The sequence below is a fragment of the Lissotriton helveticus genome, chromosome 12 (genome assembly GCF_964261635.1).
Source record: "Lissotriton helveticus chromosome 12, aLisHel1.1, whole genome shotgun sequence".
NCBI classification, from domain to species: domain Eukaryota; kingdom Metazoa; phylum Chordata; class Amphibia; order Caudata; family Salamandridae; genus Lissotriton; species Lissotriton helveticus.
The window spans coordinates 861,609,120-861,626,328 of NC_136073.1; the positions used below are offsets into that span (position 1 = coordinate 861,609,120).

General features: G+C 43.0%; 1 protein-coding gene across 3 annotated transcripts in view; it reads right to left on the reverse strand.

The window, feature by feature from the left end:
* CRTC1 (CREB regulated transcription coactivator 1) overlaps positions 1 to 17,209 on the reverse strand; it is a 214,808-nt gene that overhangs the window by 5,594 nt on the left and 192,005 nt on the right. For all 3 annotated transcript variants that reach the window (XM_078669877.1, XM_078669876.1, XM_078669878.1), the window contains 2 exons: positions 14,290 to 14,376; positions 4,082 to 4,262 (listed from right to left, as the gene is read on the reverse strand). In XM_078669877.1, the coding sequence (XP_078526003.1) occupies positions 4,082 to 4,262; positions 14,290 to 14,376 (268 nt within the window). The remainder of the gene's footprint in view (positions 1 to 4,081; positions 4,263 to 14,289; positions 14,377 to 17,209) is intronic.

The window sequence follows — 17,209 nt, forward strand, 5'->3', positions numbered from 1 at the left end:
AACATTACAGGCACCTCTAATTCTTATTAAAACAACATGAAAAAAGGAAAATGGTCATCTACAGCAGCCCATCAGTATTGTGCACACTGTGGCACCAGAGGATGTTCCTGTACCATAGCTCCAGGGGCAACACACATGCACTGATGAAGTTTGCAGGGAGGCAAATGGACTATGCCCCGGAAGGCAAAATGTATTTACAAATTCACAGTTAAAACTAAAAGTGCATCAAAATGCCTTGATTGTGGGTAAATGGGACATCACAGGCGTCCGCTCAAAACTAAAAGAAAAACAGATTGGGTAAACTTTGTTGCTTCCTTTGATATCATCTGTATGTAGGAGACATGGATTATTGAGCCTTTCTACATAGATGGTATCTACACCTTATTTAATCAAGCTGTTTCTTCATCCGCAGAAAGGGCATTGGGTGGTCTTACCCCATTTGTTCTGTCAATCTTACAAATGTTAATGTCACACTTAAATGTTCCTCAGCACAGTTCCTGGTCACTCGGATATCATTAAAAGGGAAATGTGATATTTTGATAATACATTTTTGTAACAATATTTTTCATCAACAGGTGTGTAAAGCGAGTGTGGACCGGGACAAGTTTCTGGACAGTTTTCATTCACATTTAATCAAGGAAGTTGATTTGTTGTGGATTGGGTATTTTAACATTATCCAATGTTAATTTGGGAGACAGTATTTTGAGCTGTCTTTCCCTAGAAGATGGTCCCGATAGGGCACGTTATAAACACTCAATATTAGGGGATGCTCTCAACACACTCATATTAAAGTAAGATTGAACATTCTCAAATAAGGTTATAACAAACAATTGTCAAACCATCCCTACGTTTACGGGTAGTGCCGCTGGGAGTATTATAGACTTTATACTAGTATATACAGCTGCCTCACCACTTGTTTTGGATTTTAAAATCATTCCCACCTGCCTTAGTGGTTATAACCTAGGAAGCATTGTCCTAAAATGTCCCGACAGGATGAACTCCAGGGGAAAGGGCTGAAAACCAATATTCACAAAGAGTAAAGGTTTGAGAATAAAATGGGGAAATATTTAATCTGTGAGGTTTAGCCCAAAAATTATTAAAGAAAACATTGAGTCCATCATGGCTTGTTTGTCAGAAGTCCCAACCCACACATCTATTCTGCTAGAGTATGAGCATTTATCTGAGTCAATAGCAGCGGGTTCAACTTCTTGCAGGCCGATTCAGGAGCCCCCCCCCCTTTCCATTGTTGATTTCATTCTGCCTATTCTGCGGCCCATAAATAACTAAAGTCCACTCTTAAATCTCCCCATTAAGTGGTGGATATTAAAAATGCAAGACAAGAATATACTGGAAGCTATGAAAAAGGGAATTAAAAGCAAATCCTGGGAGGATTTATTAGCTGTTGCCTCACTAAGGGATATTATTAAATTCTAGGTGGCACTAAACCTCCTGTTCTTTACCCACTATTATACTCCCAAAGTGGAAGCACTAATACCGGAAACTGAGCGGGTGTCCCACTTTTCTAGAGTATTTCAGGTGTCTGATAGAAATTTGCAGCCAAGCAAAGCTCTATCTGGCCACGCTCCTTTAGACTTCCCGTCAGTTCACCTTAGCATGCCCACTGAGTTAAATGAGGTGGTCATGGCTATCAACCAGTCTGCTCCTGGGTAAGCCCTAGGCCCAGTACATTTTTTTAAGCTAAATATTGATTTACGGGGCCCAATGTTAACAAATGTGCTACAGAGCATAGAAGAGAAAAACATAGCCAAGTCTTGGAGATCAGAAGTCTTGGTTCCTATATTTAAAAAGGGTGATAAATAAATCAACAGCATGTTGTAGACCAATCTCCCTTATCGATTACACTGCTAAAATCCAAGGGTGAGTGATTCTGGCCCGTCTAGAGGCTTAGGAAGAAGAGAATAAGAATTTAACGCCAGTATAGTGTAGCTTTGGACCTGGTATAGGCACAATAGAACACATTATTAAATCTACTTCTTATAACTAGTTAATATGTAAAAGCAAAAGGGGCAGGTGGCATTCATTGAGCTATTGCACACTTTTGACTTAGTAAACCGGGAGAAACTGTGGGTCATAATGCAAAAGCAGGGGGTTGAACCAGAGCTCCTTACTTATTAAAGCATTTGCACTACGTTCTGAAAATACAATATGGTCCACAGGGGGAACCAACATCACAAATAAAGTCCTTAAGTGGAATCAGACAGGGATGTATTTTAGCCCCTTTTCTCTTCTTGATTTAATATAAATGGTATAACTGAATACCTATTACACTCAGGGAGGGACCTGTGAAACATGAGAGAGCTTTCAGTGACCATACTTTTATATGTAGATGACATAGTACTGATGACCCGCACATCAAATGGTCTCTATGGTGTGTTGGATCACTTTGCGGCTTTTATGGAGGGATTGAGCTTAAAGATAAATCAGTCACATTGCTACACTATGATCTGTGGGCCATTTAGCAGTAAGACTAAGCACTTTAGAATTGGGGTGGGGGAAGAGACATCTATTAAAAAGTGGAATCATTTCAGTTATCTTGGGGTAATTTTTTGTTCCTCCCAAATGTGGAAATCGCGTATTTTAATGAAATCACAACAAATAGGAAGGAACTTGGAAGTCATTACCCCCTTTGCACGGATTCTAAAACATAAACTGTTAATGGAGATGATAGCATTGCACAAGATAAAATGATCCTCGGCCACCTTATAAAAAAGCAGAGGCACTTTAACGCATAGAAAATGGTTTCACACGCAGGCTGCTCACCATTCCTAAAAATACTGCCAACTTTTTCTGTCTTAAGAAGCTCGGCTTACCGTTCAGTGGGGATCAGCTATAAGTAGCACCTCTCCTCCTATAGATTAAATGTTGGCAGAATCCAGAAGCCGGTTTGGTGAGAGAATGTATGTCAAATTGCTTATCATTCAAAAATGCAAATAGAATACCCTGGCTGACGTATTTAAAATCATCCTTTCAAAAACTGGGTTTAAACGAAATTCTCTCCCAACCGGAAAGTTTAGGCACAGATCCCAAGGAGATTCTGAAGTGTTGATTTATAGAAGCATGCCTGGAAAAGAGGCTACAGAGTGCATTTAAAGACTGTAGAGTTTTATGTACAAATATCATCCATATATGTTGAATTGCATTTGCTGCGGACAGAAAACCCCTCTTACTATTTTTATTTTCCGTATTTCAAAATGAACCGGATTCCCTTTAAAGTTGTCCTCCAATCTCAATGTGAATGGCACCATGAATTAACCCCATGCCGCTGCAATAATATCACAAAACAGAGTACCTGTCACTTTGCCCTATTCTGTCCTTTATAAAATGGTTCAATAATCTATTTCCTGGCTCCATTACTTCACCTGGCAGGGATTATGCAACATTTGTTTGCAATGGAGATTTTACAAAAACTATCAGCGACAGAGATTTATCATGCAGTTTTCAATTTTATTAGAAGTGCGCTACAAATTAGAAATTGCTACGAGCTGGTAACTATTTAGAGGATTGTTTCTAAAACAGTAAGCTATAGTTTCATGTTGTTAAAACCTTTTTATTATGTCCAAAATATCTTGTAGAATGATTCCAATTATATTGGTTATGGGTGAGGCTAAACTGAAAGATTTTAAACAATGTATTCATGTTTTTTTAACACTGCATATGTTTTAGTAGAAAAACAGTTGAAATTCTTTGTATTGTTTGCTCATGTAAGTTTTATATGCTTTTATGGCAAAACGCCGAATAAAGATGAACTGACCGACTGACTCGGTAATATATAGAAATATGTTAAACTGTGTTATTTTATAGGACATAGGCAAGCATTTTCCATTTGAACTTAACCCAAATCCTTGGTGGAAAAAGATATGATTCATCATATTAACAATGACAAATAAGTAAAATAACAAAATATATACGTATTGAGCGCCTCCTGAAAATTGAAAGCTCAAATCAATATTGCAGAATACAAACTCCAGGAAGCCCTAATAATATACTTATTTGAGTTGACCATACATACACAATGAGTGCATCCATAAATCATTTTTGCATAATTTGATGCACTCCTTACCTGTGAGAATAATATTAGGTATGTTTCCATGACTGGAGTAATTAAGCTGGTGAGAGTCCTGTAAACTGCCATGACTGCCAGTAAGTCCCATCATGGCTGCTTGGGAGTAGTTCAGTGTTGAACATGGACTGTACAGGCTGTTAGAGCTGATGGCGTTTTCTATCATATTAAACTGTTCAAGCTGCAGATCAACAGAGAATACATCTGTTAACAAAGGTCAAAACTACCTGTAAAACCAAGTTGCGTACCAAAACATTTATGTTTAAGGGCTTCACCTCGGATGTGTGAATTGTCTCTCATACAAAGCCCAATACTTCTTAATGTTTTTTTCAGAAAACACTTACTATCTTCATAGAAAATCTATTCTTAGTTTTAAATGCACTATAAAATATGATTTCCTCTAGCAGCAAAATCAATCACAGCAAATATATGTATATATACTAAACCTACTAGTGGTTTTGGGGGATAAAGTGTAAATAGGATAGAAGGGGTCAGGATAGAGGTATCCTGACACCATGGGACTGATGGAGGGGTCTCTGATCGACACGGCGCTCAGCATGGCCACCCATGTGAATCGATGGCAGATCCACCGTTCTAAATCCCAATAAAAAAATACACCCACTCACACATACACTTACACACCCACACGACCATTCACAGACCCATGTATACACCCATGCAACCACTCATACACCCACTCAGACACCTTTACAGCCACTCATACCGCCTTAGACTCACAAAACCACACACTCACACAGCCAGTCACACATGCGCTAACACACATCTAGCCACTCTTAAACCCACTCAGACACCCACTCACAGAGCCCCTCACACACACCCACTCACAGACCCACACAGCCACTCACAGACCCCCACAGCCACTCACCGACCCACACAGCCACTCATATACGCACTGACACACCCACCACAGACTCATACACTAACCAACACACACACAACTGACACACCCACTCACATGCCCAGGTTACAAGTATGTTATAGTTCGAAAATAGCATTAAAAAAGGAGAAACTTACTGAAAAAACCCAAAGGTTACAGGGACGCTATAGTAAGGAAATAGAATTTAAACAACTTAGAAATTCACTGAAAAAAAAACAAACAAACCTTACTGGGACATTATAGTTAGGTTCAGATATTACATACACAAAACCATAGAAATTCAGCAGTTAGTTATCTCATGTAACAATTCACACCCTCTGCATCCAATGCTAATTACCCCACATATGACATTACTGTTGACATCTTCTCCTCATTGATACATTCAGTGAAACCTTTGCAGTGAAATTATTGATGAGAAAACTGTACGATATGGGTCAGACGATGAAAGATGGGAAGAAATTGGACTCCTACCAGTTAGCACCTTAGATCTAAACCAAACAAGTGTTCTTGTCTTTTTAACTGGAGTAGTCGAATCAAGTGTCAACTGGATTCACACCATTTACCAAGCCCTCTTCTGCCAAAGCAAACATTGTTAGAGTGACACAGGTTTCCATTTAAACTTGTCTCAGGGTATTTACTGCAACCCCAAAATCTCATAACCAAATGGGTAGGAACAGGAATAAAGATCAAGGGCATTCCATACAAAATATTTATAAATTTTAACCAAAGAGGCCTGCTTTTGTAGTGGCAGAGTCAGTTTCTCACTGTCTGGAAGAACCAATAGGTTTCTTAGGTAAATATTGTTGCTTTCTACACTGCAATATTTACTACAGCTAACTAAAAAAGAGAGGCAATTTGCTTTCAAGTACTTAAAATACTTTTAAGTGGATTTTATATTAATTACATTAATAAGCAAAAATGTGACTAGAAGAGAGACCAAAACCAGCAAAAAGGGGTGTATTTTCACATCACTCTGCTTCGTAACTGAATTGACAACTTCTTCGTACCACATTCGAAAAAAGTATGGAGGTCCCCATGGGAGAAATAGAGTAAACAAGTGAATAAAGTTCCTTTAACCCCTTGACCGCGGCGAAAATTCCGCCGCGGTGCGGGTGATTTACGGCGTGGGCTGGACGGCCCCCGGCCGTCCTCCGCACACGCCCACCGTGACGTCGGACGGCCGCCGGCCGTCCGACGCATGGAAGGGGTTAACACAAGTCTGGATTGATGTACACAACCTTTCACAATTGTCACCTACAGAGGTCTTCTTTTTATTTTTTGAAAATTAGAAATGTATACTATACCTGTACAGGATTTATTTTAATTTTGTATTAAAGAATTGAGGTTTTAAGTAAATTAAGAATGTGACAAACCAATTTAATACGGACAATGTAATGGTAAAATGCCTTTGCAAAACCTATGATTACAAATCTAGCTACAAAAATGCCACATTCTTGCTTCATCACTTGCTAACCCAATGCTTAAATTGTGCTAACTTTTGTGGTGTGTATATATTTGGTGTTGTGAATGCACTGGATGAGCAGAGGCACCGAAATTGTGCACTAGCAACCACAATACCTGTGCACTCACGTTTGCATTACCAAATAATGTTCCACAGACCTAGAGAATACTAAAGAAAGTTTAGTTATAACATTTTCAACAATCATCCCAGATATCTCTGCAGATCTGCTTTTCAATCTCTGTAGTCTAAACAAGTGGCTCTATCCTTACACAGATTAACTTGAAGCCATTAGGGAAACAACTAAGCAATAAATTGCAGAATGCCACTACATTCTGGTAGATAGTCAATTTCTGAGCATATGGCAGTTTTAAGTAAGCAAAAGAGGGTGCATTTTAACAATGGATGACAGGTTGAGGTGCTTAGGTGACAGTGGGTGAGATAGAAGACATACTGAAATGGAATAACATTATGCCAAAGGGAGAGGTTTCAAGAAGTCTTTTTTTTAACGAGCCGTCATTCATTAACACATTTGATAATAGCTGTCAATTCACCAAACGGGATAGAAGCAATACTTGAAAAGTGCTGCAAGTATGGTAACCACAAAATTAGCAAAGTTCAAGCATGAATGGACTGTGAACTTTATTAATAGAGACAATAATGTGTAATTGGGAATAATGCATTGAAGATGGTCTCCTTAAAAAGAAAAGGTACTTTACACATGTGTAATCATTGCTACTCGGGTACTCCTAATCCAACAATAAATGATAAAAGCAACATAGTATCCTCCATAAAACCAGAAAAATAGTCATTTGCATCAAAGTACAATACAGTGCACAATCCATCCACAAAATTATTTTGTCACCACTTTAACAGCATTGCTTTTACCAAAGAAAAAGGTTACCCCAACTTTAAAATACAGTTCGCTTAAAGTCTGCCTCAAGAAATTTCTACAAGTCTGTAAAACATTGTTTCAACAACAAAGAAACTCAAACTGTAAGAGAATTATCAACAGGATTAAAATAGTAAAGATGCATGGATGAAATTAAAAACTGAAATACAGTAAGCTTAAAAGTTAACCATTTCAAAGGTACTTGACTGTGTGACTCTGAAAATGAAGTTCAGATACAAATGGTTTTAGGAGTTACACTGCGTAGAAAAAGAAGACACAACTGCTGCATCAGTTTATGAACTGTCAAGGAATTAATAACTTCGCGGCGAGGTAGGAGAACGATCTGCCACCGGAGGTCGTTCTTCGGTTGCGGGGTGGCGAGGGCGCGGTCGGAGCGGAGCTGGCGGTTCAGGGTGTAGAAGGTGAGTCGTCTGTTGAGGTATGCTGGTCTGGTGTCATAATTTAATTTAATTTAATTGTGGGTTTATATAGCGCTAGAATCAACTCCCGGAGGAGTATCTCCGCGCTTCGACCGCTGGGGAACCCGTCCTGGCTCACCCTGAGAGATGGTCCCTAATGGGTATCTCTAAGGTGCGACCAAGCATCCCCGGCGGTCTGGGGGGCCGTTGTGAAGATGAGGCAAGCTAATGCCCAGAGTTGCCGAGTGTGGTCCCTGACTGGAGTAGGCACCGAGGCGAGAATTATCGAGCCCGCTGACCCTGGTCCACGACCCTGCCGCGTCGGGAATTGAACCCTGGTCCCGGGCCGTCCTCTGCTTACGGGTCTGCCGCCTCTAACCAGTGAGCCACACCACTCCACTGGAGTGCCTTGTGTGCATGGGTGAGGAGCTTGAAGGTGATCCTCTTGTTGACGGGCAGCCAGTGCAGGTCTCCCAGGTGGGGTGTGATGTGGCGGTGTTGAGGGATGTCAGGGATCAGGCGGGCAGAAGCATTCTGTATGTGTTGCAGTCGTTTCAGCAGTTTGGCCAGGGCTCCCGCGTAGAGGGCGTTTCCGTAGTCCAGCCTGCTGCTGACGAGGGCCTGGGTGACCGTTTTTCTTGTGTCGGTGGGGAACCACCTGTAGATCTTGTGGAGCATGTGGAGGGTGTTAAAGCAGGAGGATGCAGCGACGTTGACTTGCTTGGTCATGGAGAGCGTTGAGTCGAGGGCGAACCACAGGTTGCGTGCGTGGTTGGTGGGCGTTGGTGCTACTCCCAGGGCGGTCGGCCACCAGGAGTCGTTTCAGGCTGAGCGGGTGGAGCCGAGGATGAGGACTTCCGGCTTGTCCGAGTTCAGCTTCAGACGGCTGTTCTTCATCCATTCAGCGACGGCTTTCATTCCTTTGTGGAGGTTGGTTTTGGCGGTGAGGGCGTCCTTGGTGAGGAAGAGGATCAGCTGTGTGTTGTTGGCGTAGGAGATCGTGTAGTCTGGCGAGAGGTCGAGCAAGCCCAGGCATATGTTGAAAAATGTCAGGCTGAGGGATGATTCTTGGGGTACGCCGCAGATCTTGGAGGCTTCAGAACGGAAAGGGGGGAGGAGGACGCTCTGGGTTCTGCCGGAAAGGAAGGAGGTGGTCCATTCCAGAGCCTTGTCTTTGATCCCTGCGTTGTGGAGGCGTGAGCGTAGGGTGCAGTGGCAGACCGTGATGAAGGTGGCTGATAGGTCCAGGAGGATGAGGGCTGCGGTTTCGCCGTTGTCCAGCAGGGCCCTGATGTCATCGGTGGTGGGGTTGAGGGCAGTTTCGTGCTGTTGTTGCGGCGGAACCCGGACTGGGACGGGTCCAAGATGATGTTCTCCTCAAGGTAGATGGTCAGCTGCTTGCTGACGGTTTTCTCGATGACCTTCGCCGGGAACGGGAGCAGGGAGATGGGCTGTAAGTTCTTGAGGCCCCGCGGATCTGCCTTGGGTTCTTGAGCAAGGCGTTGATTTCGGCGTGCTTCCAGCTCTCCAGGAAGGTTGCGGTCTCGAAGGAGGTGTTGATGGCCTTGTGGAGATGGGGTGCGATGGTGGCGTTGACTTTGTTGAAGATGTGGTGTGGGCACAGGTCTGACGGGGAGCCGGAGTGGATGGTGTTCATGATTTTGATGGTGTTGTCGATGTTAATCCAGGTGAGCAGGGGGTCGTGGGGTCTCAGGTGTTGTTGGCTTTCGTGGTGGTCTGGTTGTCGAAGCGGTCGTGGATGTCTGTGATCTTGCTATGGAAGAAGGTGGCCAGGGAGTTGCACAGGTCTTGCGATGGTGAGATGTCGTTGGTGTTGGAGCTGGGGTTGGTGAGTTCCTTCACGATGTTGAAGAGCTCTTTGCTGTTGTGTGCGTTGTTGTCGAGCCGGTCTTCGAAGGAGGTCATTTTGGCAGATCTGATGAGGTGATGGTGTGGCGCGTGGCGTTCTTGTGGGCTGCCTGGTTCTCCGGTGTCTGTTCGCGGTGACATTTGTTCTCTAGTCTTCGGCAGGTTTATTTGGAGGTCTGGAGGTCTGCGGAGAACCAGCTGGCATTCTTGTTGGTGTGTGTTGGTCGGGGCGAGGGTGTTGGCGCAGTGGTTGATCCAACGCCTGAGGTTGCTGGCGGCGGCGTATGGGTCGGCGGGTGGGCTTTGGGTAAGGTTGACTGACATATTTTCAACTTCAGTAACATCACACACCTTGTGATGATATATGTTATTGTAAAACAATCGCAAAAACAACAGTTGATGGACAGAATGCAGAACAATGTCATACATTCACCCCAGTACAGAGATCTGGGCCTAAATCCATCGTTTTTTTGCTCACCACACCACCCCAATTCAGACATGGCCATATGCAAATCAGCCTTGACCCTGTGCCTCATGGGAACAGTCTAGCCCGAACTGCCAAGCCATGTCTTCCTTGGACCGGAATCAAGCATCCTAGGACCGGTTTCTGGCTATCAGCCGTCTTCAGCCAGGATAGCTTGACTCCAGTGGTGTGGAGAGCACGGGACTCACCTCTGAGCATACCCGTCCCACTCAGGGTGACAAATGCAAAAACAACAGTTGATGGACAGAATGCAGAACAATGTCATACATTCACCCCAGTACAGAGATCTGGGCCTAAATCCATCGTTTTTTTTGCTCACCACACCACCCCAATTCAGACATGGCCATATGCAAATCAGCCTTGACCCTGTGCCTCATGGGAACAGTCCAGCCCGAACTGCAAAGCCATGTCTTCCTTGGACCGGAATCAAGCATCCTAGGACCGGTTTATGGCTATCAGCCGTCTTCAGCCAGGATAGCTTGACTCCAGTGGTGTGGAGAGCATGGGATTCACGTCGGAGCATACCCGTCCCACTCGGGGTGACAAATGCAAAAACAACAGTTGATGGACAGAATGCAGAACAATGTCATACATTCACCCCAGTACAGAGATCTGGGCCTAAATCCATCGTTTTTTTGCTCAACACACCACTCCAATTCAGACATGGCCATATGCAAATCAGCCTTGACCCTGTGCCTCATGAGAACAGTCCAGCCCGAACTGCCAAGCCATGTCTTCCTTGGACCGGAATCAAGCATCCTAGGACCGGTTTCTGGCTATCAGCCGTCTTCAGCCAGGATAGCTTGACTCCAGTGGTGTGGAGAGCACGGGACTCACGTCTGAGCATACCCGTCCCACTCGGGGTGACAAATGCAAAAACAACAGTTGATGGACAGAATGCAGAACAAGGTCCTACATTCACCCCAGTACAGAGATCTGGGCCTAAATCCATCGTTTTTCTGCTCACCACACCACCCCAATTCAGACATGGCCATATGCAAATCAGCCTTGACCCTGTGCCTCATGGGAACAGTCCAGCCCGAACTGCAAAGCCATGTCTTCCTTGGACCGGAATCAAGCATCCTAGGACCGGTTTCTGGCTATCAGCCGTCTTCAGCCAGGATAGCTTGACTCCAGTGGTGTGGAGAGCACGGGACTCACGTCTGAGCATACCCGTCCCACTCGGGGTGACAAATGCAAAAACAACAGTTGATGGACAGAATGCAGAACAAGGTCCTACATTCACCCCAGTACAGAGATCTGGGCCTAAATCCATCGTTTTTCTGCTCACCACACCACCCCAATTCAGACATGGCCATATGCAAATCAGCCTTGACCCTGTGCCTCATGGGAACAGTCCAGCCCGAACTGCAAAGCCATGTCTTCCTTGGACCGGAATCAAGCATCCTAGGACCGGTTTCTGGCTATCAGCCGTCTTCAGCCAGGATAGCTTGACTGTTGTTTTTGCATTGTAAAACAATCAACACAAGGTGGAGGAAGATGAAGGATGAAAGCTCTGTTGCTTGAAATGTTTGGCATCATCTAATTATTTTTATTAGATGAGAACCTGCAAACACCCCAACACAAAAGACATAAGTAGAGGAGTCATGAACTATCAAGTCATTTGAAATTGGCGACAGCTGGGTACCTAAAATGCAGCAATTGTTGCTCCACAAAGCCATTTTCCAGGCAAAGTAGGAGGGGGATTTATGAACATATAGTTTTCTTTAATTGATTTGATTACATGGCATGAAGCATGTATGTATTATCAAGCAGTGTAGTATGCCATTCACTGGTACTGGTATGTGAGGGGAACAGGGTCCTTACTCACTCAGGTTAAGCTTGTCATGTCCCACTTCAGTTGTTTCACTTAACATTAAAAACGCTGGTTGCAACTTTCTGAAATACAATCAAGTTGAAAATAAAATTTCCATTTTAAACTAACTATCATTTGCTTACCTCTACCTGCTACCTGATGTGCTTGAAACTAAAAACCATGACTACTTTCTACAGGCGGCTAAGGCACCAATAAGTTTGCTTACAAGGCACTCAATTGCCTCAATAACGAAATGCCCTCAATGTAATCAGTAAATCAGACAGAAGCGGTGGCCACATCTGGGCTTACCCGTCCCACTCGGGGCGACAAATGTAAAAGCAACAGGTGATGGACAGAAGGCAGAACAATGTCATACATTCACCCCAGTACAGAGATCCCATGAGGCACAGGGTCAGACTGATTTGCATATGGCCATGTCTGAACTGGGGTGGCGGAGTGAGCTAAAGAATGATGATGGATTAAACCCAGTTCAGTTGACTGGGGGGTGAGTGCTTGCAATGTTCAACACTCCGTCCATCATTCCCTTTGGTTTAGCTTTGTTCGCCCTAAGTAGGCAGGGTATGCCCAGACGTGGGTCCCTTGCTCACTTTGCCACTGGGTTCAAGCTAGCCTGTCTGATGACGGCTGATTAGCCAGATACCGGTCCCAGGATGCTTATTTCCGGTCCAGGGAAGACATGGCTTGGCAGTTTGGGCTGGACTGTTCCCATGAGGCACAGGGTCAGACTGATTTGCATATGGCCATGTCTGAACTGGGGTGGCGGAGTGAGCTAAAGAATGATGATGGATTAAACACAGATCAGTTGACTGGGGGGTGGGTGCTTGCAATGTTCAACACTCCGTCCATCATCCCCTTTGGTTTTGCTTTGTTCGCCCTAAGTAGGTAAGTAGGAAGGGTATGCCCAGACGTGGGTCCCTTGCTCACTTTGCCACTGGGTTCAAGCTAGCCTGTCTGATGACGGCTGATTAGCCAGAAACCGGTCCCAGGATGCTTATTTCCGGTCATCCCCTTTGGTTTTGCTTTGTTCAACCCTGTATGCTGGCTCCTCCTGCCTCATAAGCACCCACAAATTAATTGTTACCAGTTTTACTGCTCAGTAATACTTGCTGATGTCAGGAGTTGCCAGTCCGCCATCGAACACTCCCTCTGCAGTTTATGTAAGGCTATTCTAGAGTTTCCCCCATCAGGGTAAAGAAATATGACCGTTTTTTGTTGTTTGTTGAATAACTAGTAACGACAGATAAAATATTTATGACATGAAATCCTTTCCATCCATAACAATATTAAACCATTGAAAAAGCTGAAATAGTACCCTATCCTAGATTTGTCTCTCAGCTCACCCATCCGGTCTCTCTCGTGTCATTGCCTCCAATATTCTACATGTTCTTGTATCCAGTCATCAAATGTCTCCCTAAATACATCTGTGACCTGGTTTCCTACATCAGGCAAAATCATTTTGATAATTCAAGCAACTATGGACACCAACAAGCTTAGTTTTATTACAGCTGAGACCATGCCGAGTAGCACATTGCCATGAAACAAAAAACAAACTGATCACCTTCCTCAAAAACAGATGGGCATCATCCCATTAAGCTACTGAAAGGTATTATGGCGGTAATGACTAAAGAGGTCATAAAAAATTCGCTCCTCTGCTTAATTGTTTAAGGAAAGAACACCTGTATCATTACATGAGTAAAATGTATTTTGAAATAAGTTGCTGAAATTATGATTAACGTGACTCAGTTACCCTCAAGTCTAATGGGCTATTTCTGAGACCAAAATAAAGTGGAATTTATCACCTGTTTGCAAAGGATAGTAACACCCAAAGGTACCAGTATAATGTGCAACCCTGCTATAAAGCAAGACACAGTTAGTTTAGAAGAGCATTACACCAAAGCAGTCTACAAGGCATTCGAGGGTGCCAGGATGAGAACAGTATGATATACAACATATCTCATGCTAAAGGGACTGAATGTGGGGGCTGTATTTGCTCCATTTCCAGTGTCAGTCTAATCTACAAAAGACAACTGAACTACTTGCCTACGCAGTGATTTTGGACCTCCAATATCTGATTTTCAGTACATATGTTTTGTGGGTGCAACACAGCAGACACATAGATTAGTAAGAGAGAAAAGTGTCATTCATTTTGCCCCTTGAAGAAGTAGTTTGTTTTTTAAACACTTGGCAGCATTATCTGAATTCCTGGACTATAAAGAGAAATGAGCAAGAAGTAGAGACTAAACACAAACAAAACCACAAACCGGTTTCCCCTTATATGGTAAGCCATACTACATGCCACATTCCAGTTACCACAGAGCCTGTAGGGCTCCATCAAGTCTCCACTACTCACCTGATGGGAGAGAGCATTTGTCTGCCTGGCTGACATCTGCTGATCATAGAAGGAATCCCCAAAAACACTCCCAAGGATCGAAGAATGCTAAAAAACAAAACAAGACACTTTGCTGAGTTTACACATGAACAGAGATCTGTTTCAGGATTGAGGGTCTGCTGCTAAGCCAACATTGACCATACAGTAAAAGGGATGATCTAATTCGATGAGAAAATGGAAGAAATCCAAAATGGACATATATATTTAATAGGTAACAATATTTCTGAACCGGAGGAAAATACAAACACATTAACACTATTTTTGTGAATTTAATACGTCAGTAAATGGATAATAGTCTGCAACAATGCAGTTTTCTTAAGTCTAAAGGGAATCGAGCTATTAAGTATTACAAGTAAAATTTGAGTGGCCTACGCAGGGTGCTTCTACCAAGGTTATGATCTGCTTGGCTGCCACCTGACACCTTGCACCTTAGCGTCCCGAATGAGCAACCATCGCAAGCTCAAGTTTTAGGTTTGCAAGCTCTATGTACTAAACTTCATTAGCTGGTGTTGTGAATTTGTCGGTGTAGAGCATCTGCAACAAAGCTCACATTGTGCATTCCACGGAAACATTTTTGTTTAAAATATTAGTCTGATTCAATGCAACACTTTAACAACATTTTTAATGAGACAAGGACGTTGGAAATGTTGGACATGAAGAAAACTGTAGCACACTGTGACAGTACAGGTGAAGCGCCAACAAAGACATGAAACCAAAGAGATAAAATCAGTCAGCATCGATTGTTGCTCTAATACTGTAATTCTGCACCATATCTCTTTCTCTGATCCAGCGAAGAAAAACGAGGGCGCAACATGGTGAGCGCATCTTGCATATTTAAGTCACAATAGCAATGAATATGCATCTTTGTAAAATTAAGATGTGCAAGTTTCTTTGAATTCATTTTATATAACAAAACAAACAAAATACCTAATCAATACTTGGGGGGCATGGCCTGCGCATGAGGAAAATAGATGTATTGTACATGCTTTACACTCCACTCCGCCATGGGGGAGCTAGACGTTCTCGATCCTGAGCTGCAACACACATCAGACTAAGGATAATCAAACAGGATGGATTCTTCACCATACCCTCGAAGACTGGGTCAGAGGCGGTGGGACCAGTAGGGTGTTCTGTAAGTTCCTCGCGTGTTAGGACGTCACAGGGGATGCAACGGTTTATCAGATGTCAGGAGAGCACTGACCCTCTTTTTTCTTTCCCATCCTTTTCAAGTGTTTTCTCTCTGGGTACAACCTTGTGTAAGTCACTTTCATGTTTGCCTTAATCGCTATGAATGTATTTCTTCAATTTGCCCACAACTAATTTCAAAGATCACCTTTTCTATTTTAAAAATCCTACTCCTGCAACCTAACTACACCTAAAGTCCAATACCTCCTCTAATCCCTCCACCCAACATCTGGACTACTCTCCCAATGTTAACACCCAACTTCCATTAATGTAATCTTCCACAGAGAAACTGTAGTGAATGCATGGAATGGTTTACTTGAGCACACAAGACTAATTCCAGAAACTAAGAGTAACAATTTAACACTGTACTACCCACCTATCTTGGTATCTGGAGCATCGCGCTTCCCGGTGTAAGACACTTTAATGCATCATCAGTGGTAGTAAACAATATATAAATGCAATTACAATCTCTCTCCATATGGAGCTTTCTTCCCTCTAGGAGCAGACTTCTGACCTAGTTAACATAGGGATTGTAATATGGGAAAAAAGTGGCACTCAGGTAATAGCTTTTTGTCTTTCTAGAAAATGCAGATTCCTCCCATGGCTGCCTCTGCTTCAAGAAACAGAAAAAGTGAGCTATAGTCATGTAGCATATTATTCAGAGGGGAACATACAGGGTTTTACTACAGTGACCCCTTTTGTTCTCCACTGTTTTCGTCTGGGCAAAGTAAAGGCTGGGTGGGAATGAGTTTGATGGGAAGGCCTTGGTGAATCCGGTGTTGCCATTTATTTATTTGCTGTTCACTAATATCTCCCTCCCGTACTACTGCTATCTCTCACTCTTACACTTATCACTAATTGCATACCTATTTACCATATCCAAAAAAGAGAATCAGTAAAGGGTTGCATGTATACAAAATACAAAAGACAAGAACCATGGTTAAGTATAACCAAACCTACAGGCTTATGAGAGCGATTAAAGAAATTTCTTGGTATAAACACAAGAGAAGAACAGAAAATACTGAGCTAACCACATGGCTAGCATACAAACCCTATCCCTTAACACCAAAGGCATCTATCACCCAGTAAGACATAAAAAAAATCCAGCTAGACTACTGGCAAAGGTTGAAGGAAGACCTGATAATCCCACAAGAGATAAAGACTGAGGTAGGAGAGGCAATTCCAATGAGAACTAGCTGAGTAGAGGACTTTACATGCTCACCGGCTATCAAAGAAAAAGGCTCTGGTTAAACTGTTTTTAAAAAATCATGATTAATTGCCCTTGCAGTAGAAAACAACTGCAAAGCGAGATGGCTTCCTCTTAGACTACAGAGGACGGAAAAAGATAGACGCTTTCAAAATATACACACCTGATGCTGACATTTCAGACTAGTGCATATATGTAGGGAACTCTCTCACATACCACAAGAGGAGGGAATCACTAAGTGTGGAGAATATTTACCTGCAAACGGAACCCTAGACACAGCATCAACATACAAATTCAGACCGAACAGATTGAACGCACACAGATAAAAAAGTAACAATACAGAAGTGCACTTCTACATTTTAAAAGTAAATCATAAGCGATGGTATTTAAAAACGAAACTGCTAAGGAATAAAATGGTGAATCAACTAATTTATTCAATTAATAATGCCCGTTTCCCTGTACATTGTTCCAAAGCAAGAAGTTCTTGAA